The sequence below is a fragment of the Rhinopithecus bieti genome, unplaced genomic scaffold, assembly GCF_001698545.2.
Source record: "Rhinopithecus bieti isolate Rb0 unplaced genomic scaffold, ASM169854v2 scaffold_5889, whole genome shotgun sequence".
Lineage (NCBI taxonomy): Eukaryota > Metazoa > Chordata > Mammalia > Primates > Cercopithecidae > Rhinopithecus > Rhinopithecus bieti.
This window is the reverse complement of record NW_016805277.1, coordinates 3186454-3198042: the sequence shown is the minus strand read 5'-3', so window position 1 is coordinate 3198042 and position 11589 is coordinate 3186454. Positions and strand designations below refer to the sequence as shown.

Genomic DNA, 11589 nt, shown 5'->3' with positions numbered 1-11589 from the left:
GGAAGAATCTCTAGTGATGCTGATAGTTGTAAGCAGGCAGATTGGAGTGTCGTGAGGCCTGGTGCTGCCCTGCCCCCGGGAATACGGAACTCAGTCTTTCTAATGGGACTGCCCTACCAGTGTCTCTCTGTTCCTTTTGTTACGGTGCAGGGTCAGGTGGGGTAAGAACCCCTGCAGGTCTTGGCAGAGAGGGTTTCTGGCTTCCTCTTTATACTGGCAATGAGGTTGATCTGCCAAATTCTTCTCACAGGCTGGGCAGGAACCTAGTTACAGGTTCCCACACTGCCCTTCTTCCAGGGGAAGCCTTACAACTCATTTTAATTCTACAATCAGTCTTGGAAAGCACATTCATTCATTTATTCCCCACCATTTACCCTGCACCATCCCAGGTTCTGGGTATACTGTAGAGAGAAAACCAGGTTCATCTCCTGCCTGTGTCCCTGCTCCCCACATCTCCACTAAGTCCTGCTAGATCACTTCCACCTCTGGTGTGCCTTGCAACCCTGAGACTGCTCTGGGGAAATGGGGATGCCCAGCCACACGTGCTCAGACCCTCCCTCCAAACTGGGCGTGTACTCAACGAACTGGGCTAACTTCCACTGCTAAGACAGAGGCCAGCAGCAAATTGAACAGTTGTCTATTTTTGTTTTATTGGAACACAACATAACATGAAATAAATATTAATTTACCAAATTCATAACCATTTCATAAATACTATTAAGTTAACAGACATTTTACAGAATGTTAAGTTAAATAAGAAAAAAGTATATCAATTTTGCCTGGAGGAAAATACTTCAATGATTCTGATATCTGAAACATATTTTAAATATTTTATGTTTTCTGGCAACGTGTCAGTATGCCTGAAATATTTGCTTTCCCTCTGAAGTTTAATTACATTGAAAATTAAGGCCTGACCCTTTGTTGGCCCTCATTCTCATTGCAGTAAAATGTCCTTCTCCTCCAAAATCTTTAGCTGCAACAAACCAGTTTAGTCTCAGCTTTCTATTATCCACTCGGTGTTCATTACACCAAGAAACTCTTGCAGGTAGTCTAGGAATTGGTTTACTCTCCGTCTTTCTTCTCCACACTTTTTCTGCGAAAAAAGAAAAATGACAATAGATATTATAGGAAACTGCCAATTCCATAGAAATAGGCACAGCCAGACAAACACAGTTTCCATTGAATGTGTGTAACTTACTTTTTGGCCGTCAATGTATTTCTTTATTAAAGACAAGTTTTTGAATAGTCTTTCCACAGCACCCCCTTGCACAGTTTGACTCTCCAGTGTGCCTATTCCCTGAAAGATTTCTTCAGTGCACAGTTGGTGCTAAATCAGGAACATTTTAAAAATACAAATAATTAAAACAATGTATAAAAATTTGGTCCATTGTCCATTCTGCAATGTATACATATTTCAAAACATCATATTGTACACAATAAATATATATAAATTGTAATTCATCCATTAAAAATAATTATTAAAACAATTTTGGTCCACAAAGTTAGGCTTTGTTTTGTGATATTTACATGAGTTCCCTTCTCCAAAGAGTTTTTTGTTTGTTTTCTAGGCAACAAACCACCACATATTGAGATAAAATTTTCAAAAAGTAGATGAAGCTTATAAGATTACTGAGGAGTTTTATAAACGATATAACTTAATTATGTAACTTGAAAAAAATGTTTTGGAAGTGTAATACATTATACATTAAACTCACATCAATGTGTTTCTACAGTTCTAGTTGGTAGTTTCATTCTATTTAGACTAATAAAATTATATATTTTACATTTTAATATGACCAGGACATTTTCAAATACATACAATACCATCATATAGTCATAATTATTTAAGTAGTGCAGAAATTATTAATATAGGACATTTGTTATATATTTTAATGTCTACTGATCATGGTTCTAAAAATATAATTCTGAGTTGCTAATACTTTCAGAAAGACATTAGAGTGAGAAAGACCCTAGTCAGAACCGCACGGAGACTAGAAGGCACCTCTCACTCAGTGCAGAATCCTTCTGGAAAGAATCCCTGACATGATGCTCTTTGGGAGGCAAACTAATAACATCACCAAAGAGCCTAATCCACTTGTTTAAAGGATTCTACTTGATAGAAAGTCATTCCTCATATTTATAAGTACAGACATTCACAACCACCCGTATGAAAACATAGTATAGAAAATTAAATAGTTCCAATGATAACTAATGATTTACAGCTTAAAATAGGAAATTTCCTTATTCATGCCATCATTTTATTGAATCATAATTTAACTTACATGTTTATGTACAGGAACAGGAATCCTCAGAGTCTGGAAAGGAAAGGAAATACAATCATTTTTACAGCACACCAGCATTCACAACTTTTAATGGCATGTTTGCTGGTGATATAGTTATCACTCATGTACTAACATGCTCAGAATCTTATTATTTATAACAGATCTCTATATATAGTAAAGCAACCATCACAAATGATTACCTATGCACTTTAAAGACTGTAGGAATCATAAAGAAAATTACCTCATTGCCTATCAGCAGAGTTCGATGAGTAGAAAGCAGTGCCAAGGTCTCTTTCACCAATGCACTTGTGGGAATTTCTGTGGGGATGGCATACATGTAAGCAGCTCCAAGAGCTAGCAAACTCAAATGTAGAAGCATCCTCACGGTTCTGAAATGTTCTCCTTTTGCCTTTGGCAAAGAAAGTGCACAGTACAAGACTGCATCCCCAATCAATTTATTCTCTGTCTTTGAGGAAATGAATAATTTCTAACAATCAGATAGAGAATGCCTAATAATGGCATATTGTGAAACTAAGTGTTTCCAATGCCTTATATCTTAAAAAGTAAATTTAGTTTTATCTTTTAATAATAAAAATCCCTATTTCCCCCCCTTAAAACATTTTCTATTACAAAGAAAATCTTTGGGTTGATACGTCATTGCCCCACATTTGCATTTCTTAAAAATCAGAAGATTGAGTTCCTCTTGAAAGATGTGTGCAAAAAGGAGAAGTATAAGATAGGCCACTAAACATAATTTTATGCTAAAATACATAAATATTGGGAATGTTTTTCAGATCGGCTATGTTCTACCATGACTGTGGCGAGATTAATCTGTCTTAATTGAAATTGAAAATACTGGTGGGAAGACAGTGATTAAAATGGAGACTGCCAAGCCTTGGCAGGGTTAAGTTCTGTTCACTGGGGTCTTGATTAGTATCCTTTCTGTTGCCAGTGACTAAAAACCTAACCCAAAGTGGTTGAAGATAAAGAGGGAAGATATTGACTCATAGAACCAAACAGTCCAGGAATGAAGGCTCTTTTACATTTTGATGGTTTCAGTGACTCTTCCTTGACTCCATCCTTGGGCAGCTTTCCTGTTGAGGTCTCAAGATGATGTCCAGACTCCTGGATCTATACCTATTCTGTTCATGAGCAGCAGGAAAAAGCAAGCGGTGCTTTTCTGATTGTTTAATCAAAAGCTTTCAAATTCAGTCTCTTTCTGACAAGGGTCCCATGTTCATCCTTGAACTGTGACCAGGGTGTGGAATAGACTGATTGGCTCTCCCTGGAGCTACCAGTGACCCTAACCTCACCTCAATTGCATAGCTGAGAAATGTGGGGTTCCAGTAGTAAGAGGGACACCGATTCTGGGACAGCAACCAATAAATATCTGTCACAGACACATAATACATGGATGTGTCCTCTCCTTTATGTCCCATAAGGTGGAGGTGTCCTTTCACACCTTGGGTGAGCCATGAAATTAGGGGAATCAGCCTTTGTTCCTTAGACTCAGACCTGTAATCCCAGAAAGGCGCAAATGAGGCCCCCTCCTAGACCACACACTTCCTTTTTCCCTGGCCTGAGCACATATGATGGAGGTGTATGTGGCCCATTGTTTTTAATAGAGTGCTTCAGTGAGCATCCCAGAGTGGCTCTATGTTGGCAGCCTAGAAGCCTGACTTCAGGCCTGTCTTGAGCATCAAGAACAGATGGTACCAAACACAAACTGTTGCCCAGAACACTTTTCCAAAGCTAGGTGTAGTTGTGTATGAGAAGTAGAGGCAGCTGGGAGGTAGACACACCTTTCATACATATGCAGTCCCAGCTCTGCACTGGAAAGATAAAGATAGTCTTGGATTTCAGTGGCAGCCTTCTTGTACCACGTTTGGTTTTGTTTGTGCTGAAGTTTTGGACTCTTGGTTAGACGTGTCTGATTTGCACACTTGAGAAATGTTTTCCTTGAGACTGCAGAAGTTTGGTTCACTTCAGAAAATCTATCCGGAGTGAGGTAGGAATCACAATAGGCTTGGTCAAAGTGCTCTTAAAATGGTGTTCTCAGAAAAGAAGCTGAATTCTGGCAGGAACTTTCTCTTCCCAGAGAACATGAGAGAGTTCTCTCTGATTCCCCCTGACACTTTTGTGTTACACTGAGGAAGTTAGGGCTTAGGTGAAAGTTTCAGAGGAATTGCCAAATAACTTGTTATTTTAGTACCTTACACACACAAAGTTCTGAGTACTTAAATTCTATCATAGGAGGCTGGGCAAGGTGGCTCATGCCTGTAATCCCCACACTTTGGGAGGCTGAAGCAGAAGGATTGCTTGAGCCCAGGAGTTTGAGACCATCCCGGGCAACATAGTGAGACTCCATCTCTACAAAAAATAAAAAATTAGGCTGAGCACAGTGGCTCATGCCTGTAATCCCAGCACTTTGGTAAGCCCAGGCCGTGGATCTCTTGAGCCCAGGAGTTCAAGACCAGTGAGTGAAATGGGCAGGCTGTAACACATCAAAGCTGGTGGGGGTCACATCAAACTATAGCACGCATGATCTGTCTAAAGGTGGCAGGTGCTGCTCAGCTCCAGCTGATGGTTGCCAGGTGACACATTTGGGCTCACATTACCAGATCATTCCGTTTTTCAAAGAAGCCTTTACAAAAATTAGCCAGGCGTAGTGGTGTGTGCCTGTAATCCCAGCTACTCGGGAGGCTGAGGCAGGAGAATTGCTTGAACTCAGGAGGCAGAGGTTGCAGTGAGCTGAGATTGCACGACTGCACTCCAGCGTGCACAGCAGAGTGAGACTCTGTCTCAAACAAAACAAAACAACAAAATCAAAACAAAAAACAAAAAAACACAACAACAATGACAAAAAGAAGCCTGAAATCCTGCTTATTATATATAATCTCTGGATTTTTCAAATGTTGGCAACTACATAATGCACCATTTTGCATCCTCTGTTTTACAGCAAAACTGCGGGTTCTTATTGGAAGGCTAGTTATAAAAAATATTTCTATTCAAAATTGTATTTCTGTTAGAAATGTTTAAGTGTGGCAAAATACACATAAATTTACTATCTTAACCATTTTTTAAGGGTACAGCTCAGTAGCCTTAAGTACATTCATAATGTTGTGTGACAAATCTCCAGGACTCTTTTCATCTTGCAAAACTGAAACTCTGTGCCCATTAAACAACAGCTCCCAACCCCTGTCCCCATTCTCCCAGCGCCTTGCAACCACTCTTCTACTTTCTGTCTTTATGAATTTGATGACTTTAGGTACCTCATATACAGTACTTGGCTTTTTGTGACTGGTTTATATCATTTAGCATAATGTCTGTTCTCAAGATTCATCCATGTTGTAGCATGTGTCAATTTCATTCCTTTTTAAGGCTGAATAATATTTCATTGGATGTCTATACCATGTTTTATTTATCCATGGTCTGTCGACGGACACTAATGTTGCTTCCATCCTTTGGCTATTGTGAATAATGCTGCTATGAACATGGGTGTACAAAATTAAATTTCTTATAAAGTTTTCATGTCATTAACTTTTCCTCTGTAAGTCTGATCTCCCCTACCTGACTGTAAACTGTCTCGGAGTTGGACCTGTAAAATCATGTATTTGAAAAAGCTTTATTAATGCAAAACTCCAAATAAGAGTTAATGATTTTAATTTCCTGTGCCCAAGAATTCAAAATAATGTATGTAGCTACTCCAACCTCAAGGAGATGGATCACAACCCCCCTTCCTTAAGAGTGGGATACACAGAGTGACTTTTTTAAAAAGAGAACTATATGGAAAGGGGAGAATAAGAGGAGTAACCTCACAGTGGAGAAACCTGATCAACACTACCTCAGCTAGGTGATGCCAGTCAACGGTGCCAGTGAAACATCACATTAACAGCATGTACCTTTGATTTGATGTGATAAGAATGGAACTTTATCTCTGTCATCTTCCTCCCCAAAACCAGTAACCTCTGCATAACCATGAGACAAACACTACACATACCCAAATGGAGACAAAATGCCTGACCAGTACTCCTTAAAACTGTTAAGGTCATCAAAAACAAGCACGGTCTGAGAATCTGACACAGCCAGAGGCCTCTAAGAGACATGATGACTACATACAATGTGGTATCATGGATGACACTCAGGAACAGAAAAAGGACAATGGGCACAACTAAGGGAATTGGAAAAAGCCTGGAGTTTAGTAATGTACCAGTATTAGTTCCTTAGTTGTGACAATTGTACCATAGTAATGTTAACGACAGGGGAAACTGGGTGCGGGGCACACTGGAACTCTCTCTAACAGTCTTGAAACTTCTCTACAAATCTAAAACTACTTAAAATAAAAAGTGTATTAAAAAGAATACCGTGGCCGGGCACGATGGCTCAGGTCTGTAACCCTGGCACTTTGGGAGGTCGAGGAGGGTGGATTGGTTGAGCTCAGGGGTTCAAGACCAGCCTGGCCAACATGGTGAAACCCTGTTTCTACTAAAATACAAAAATTAGCTGGGCTTGGTGGCAGGCACCTGTAATCCCAGCTACTCGGGAGGCTGAGGCAGGAGAATTGCTTGAACCCAGGAGGCAGAAGTTGCAGTGAGCCAAGATCGTGCCACTGCACTCTAGTCTGGGTGACAGACCGAGATTCCATTTCAAAAAATAATAATAAATGATAATACTGCACATCGAAAACTTAATGATTGTTTTACCATTATTATTTAAAAGGCTTTGCTCAGGAGGCTAAGGCCCGAGGATCGATCAGGTCCAAGAGTTTAAGACTAGCCTGGGAAACATAGCGAGAACCCCTTCTAAAAAAAAAAAAAAAAAAAAAAAAAAAAAAAAAAAAAAAAAAAAAAAGACTTTGAATTCCATGAATGTAATGCAGGTGGCACCTTTTCATTTCACCAGTAGACTATGAGCTCCTTGAGAATAAGGTTTTTATTGATCTCTTTATCCTTGAGGACTAGCCTATTGTAGACAGTGAAATAAAAATATGTTGAATAAATAACCAAATGAACAAGCAGGCACTTACAACAACTTTATCTTTTGTTGTACTCGTTGAATTAATGTGAATACAGCAGGTTCTTGAATAACTTTTCTTAGTTCCACGTTATTTCATTATATTGTTGATAAGAAAAACAATCACCTCCCAGCCAAAGCCATTGTCTATGTGGAGTATGCACAACCTCCCACATCCCAAAGATGTGCGCACAAAGTGAATTGGCATGTCTACACAGTCCCAGTCTGTGAGTGTGTGTTTATGTGTGTGCGTCTGTATGCTCTGCAATGGAATGACATCCTCTCCAGGACTGGTGCTCACCTGGTACCTTGAGCTACCGGTATAGACTCCGGCCACCTTCAAACTTCAACTGGAATAGTTGGGTAAATAATTACCTTACTTGTTTTTATGAATCTTTCCTAAATGTATGTATAGCTCATAAATGTTTCAATGTTTAATATTAGAAGTGTTTGGTCTTCATTTAGAAGTTTGGTGATGTTTTTGTGACCAGAAATATGCCATAGGAACGTAACCTTTGTTCATATCAAATCACCTATGGTAAAATTGGTTTCGTTATACATCCTTTCCCTTAAAGTCTGTTTCCAAGAACCTATTGATGACATTAAGTGAAGATTACTATACTGTGGAAACTCAAGAAGTCTTTCTTTTTTTCTTTCTTTTTTTTTGAGACAGAATCTTGCTCTGTCACCCAGGCTACTAGAGTACAGTGGCACGATCTCGGCTCACTGCAAACTCCGCCTCCCAGGTTCAAGCGATTCTCCTGCCTCAGCTTCCTGAGTAGCTGGGATTACAGGCACCTGCCACCGCCCCTGGCTAACTTTTGTATTTTTACTAGAGACGGAGTTTCACCATCTTGGCCAGCCGGTCTCAAACTCCTGACCTCGTGATCTACCCACCTCGGCCTCCCAAAGTGCTGGGATTACAAGCATGAGCCACCATGCCCGGCCTCAAGGAGTCTTTTACTTGCAGCTGGGAGCCTGAAGTAACAAAAACATCTTTGGCAGAACTCCCGGGCAAAAGAGAGCAAAGCTTTAAAGTTCAGCTACAGAGACTGAGGCAATGTGAACTACCATTTAGATTTTTAAAAATCCACATTATTTTAGGGAAATAGAAAGAAATAAGGAATTAGTACTTTGATTTTAAATAACTACTGGTTGGTAATTTTATAATTTAGAAAAAGGACTTTGAATAATATTGAAAAGTTACACTGGTGGGTAACATCCATCCTTTTGCCCTAAAACTTTTATCTCTACTAGTGGGTAACACACTGGCAACATGTCTTTAAAACTGATAATTGTGGTTTTTACTATGTAGTCCTTAGGTCAAATGACTTTTCCATGAACTGATTCTAATCAATCGAGAATGATACCCCAAAATTTTCGTGGTGACTAAATGTAAATTGATAACATCTTTTTCTTCTTGACTCTATTCGAACTTCTATCCTTTCAGTCTCCCTTTGATTTTTTAATTGAATAAATAACATTATAAGAAAATAAACAGAATTTCTTGGTATAGCATTTATCAGTTTTTTAAAAACATCTTCTAATCCTTACTAACACATAGACAGTTTTACAGAGTTTTAATCAGTGAATATATGCAGTCTGTATTTATCTTTTTTATTAGTATTTCTTTTTCACATATCTACACAGTTTTCCTACTTATTATTTTAGTGATTACCTGCTATTAGATGAAACTGATATACTAGTTTCCATCACCATTTCCCAACTTGTAGGCACTAGGGTTGTTTCTAGCCTTCCACAATTTTAAACAATGCTACTATAAACACCTGTGTAAAATTTTAAACATTTTCCTTATGCTAAGGAACTTGCATGATCATTTTTATAGCTTTTGTTACATTTTACCAGATCACTCTCTGAAAATATTCAATGCAGAAAAAAGAAATCTTTTTTTTTTTCTTTTTTGAGACCAAGTCTCGCTCTGTCGCCAGGCTGGAGTGCAGTGGCGCGATCTTGGCTCAGATCTCAGGCAAGCTCTGCCTCCCAGGTTCAAGCGATTCTCCAGCCTCAGCCTCCTGAGTAGCTGGGACTACAGGCACGCGCCACCATGCCGAGCTAATTTTTGTTGGCCAGGATGGTCTCGATCTGTTGACCTTGTGATCCGCCCGCATCAGCCTCCCAGAGCGCTGGGATTACAGGCGTGAGCCACTGCACCTGGCCAGAAAAAAAGAAATCTCTTATATTTTCACAGGGTTTTACAATGTATAAGCACTTTCATAAAAATAGTTTGTTTAATCTTGATATCAGCACTGGGAGACAGATATCTTTCCCTGAAGCTCCGTTAGCACCAGGCTTTAAAGGTTTTGCTAATGGAGATCGAATGAACCCAGAAGGAAGAAGTGATGCAGAAGCAGTGGGAATCAAAGAGTTTGATAAATATGCTGGTAAACCTAAATGAATAATGCTGGCTTAAAAATAACTGATTTCACTTACTTTGTTTCTTATTTGAAGACAATGAGGAACAAAAATACTAAACAGTGATAATGTGGAAGGTGGGGGGTGATCAGCTGACACGTTTTACAGTCTTTGTATTGTTTAGAAGGATCCTAATGATATTAACTCTGGATTTCAAAATAGGAATGTGAAAAATTTAAGAGTGCCCACTAAAAGAATAGAAATAGAATGTGTATTTTCCAAATCAGTAGAGTAAAACAAGGAATAAAGAAAGCTCAGATATTCTACAAAGCAGGAAAGGAGACGAAGAAGCAAAGAAAAAACACAGGAATAAGACATAAGCCTACATTTACCATCAATCACAGTAACTGAAAACAGATGAAAGTCATTTATTAAAAGGCAAATACTATGAAATTGCATTAGAAATCATCTATCAGCTATTTTCAAGAGATACACAATGCAAAATGACATAGGAAGGTTGAATGCAAAGATATATAGCAAGTCCTAGAAGAAATTTGTTATAACATTCATGAGAAAATAATATTTGATTCTTGGCCAGGCCACTGTCTGTGTGGAGGGTGTACATAATGTCTGTGTGGGGTTTCTCTGAGTACTCCAGTTTCCTCCGACATCCTGAAGATGTGCATGTGAGGTGAACTGGCATGTCTACGTGGTCCCAGGCTGCGTGCGTGTGTGTGCATGTGTGTGTGTTCTGTGATGGAATGGCATCCTGTTCAGGGTTGGTGCCCACCTTGCACCCTGAGCTGATGGGATAAGCTCTAGCCACCTGCAAACTTGAACTGGAATAGTTGGGTAAATACTCATTTTACTTGCTTATGAATCTTTCTTAAATGTATCTATTGCTCATATTTGTTTCAATGTTTAATATTGAATAGAAGTGTTTTCATCTTTATTTAGAAGTTTGATGATGTTTTTATGACCAAAAAATGTCCTACGAACTTGTCTCATGTTTATATCAACTAGCCTATGATAAATTGGTTTCACTTCCCTTAAGTTGCAATTTCTAAGAACGAATCCATACTATTAAGCAAGGACTTACTACTGTACTAGACAAATACTGGTCTAAAGAAAGTTCATGTACCAGTATTAATATCAGAAAAAAGGCAGAAATACGTTAGAAAGTATTGTAAGAATAAAGAGGTTCTCAGGCCGGGTGCGGTGGCTCAAGCCTGTAATCTCAGCACTTTGGGAGGCCGAGGCAGGTGGATCACGAGGTCAAGAGACTGAGATCATCCTGGCCAACATAGTGAAACCCCGTCTCTACTAAAAATACAAAAATTAGCTGGGCGTGGTGCTGCATGCCTGTAGTCCCAGCTACTCAGGAGGCTGAGGCAGGAGAATTGCTTGAACGCGGGAGGCAGAGGTTGCAGTGAGCCAAGATCACGCCACTGTGCTCCAGCCTGGGCAACACAGCGAGACGCCATCTCAAAAACAAAACAAAACAAACAAACTAACAAACAAAAAACAAAGAATAAAGAGGTTTGCTCTTAGGTATAAAACAGTATCTCGTGGTAGTTTTATTTTTCATTTCATTAATTTTAGTACCAGTGAAACCAAATATTTTTTGGAAGTAGTAGTTTACTAAGAAGTAGAGACTTGACTGATTTGCCTTTTAATTTTAAGGATTAATCATTTTTATTACAAATCTTTTCCACCCCAATCCTAGAGCTTTTATCTTAGTTTTATAGTTTCCGTTGTTACAAATTTGAAATTTGTTTGTAATGGAACCTGGTTACCTTGTCATATCCATTTTTTTCCTTCAACTCACTATTTTTTTCTGAAGTATTTTAAATTACAGACAGCATGACACACTATCACTAATACTTCCATATGCATCTCAAAAAAGACCATTTTCTTACAT

The 11589-nt window shown here is 38.9% G+C and overlaps 1 protein-coding gene across 1 annotated transcript; it reads right to left on the bottom strand.

Moving 5' to 3' along the window:
• Positions 1-627: 627 nt before the first annotated feature.
• On the bottom strand, positions 628-2704 carry IL5 (interleukin 5). Its single transcript, XM_017872026.1, has 4 exons — positions 2524-2704; positions 2283-2315; positions 1199-1327; positions 628-1093 (listed from the first exon to the last, which is right to left on the bottom strand). Exons 1-4 carry the CDS (start codon positions 2659-2661, stop codon positions 995-997), a joined length of 399 nt encoding a protein of 132 aa, XP_017727515.1. The 5' UTR covers positions 2662-2704; the 3' UTR covers positions 628-994.
• Between the last annotated feature and the right edge of the window lie 8885 nt (positions 2705-11589).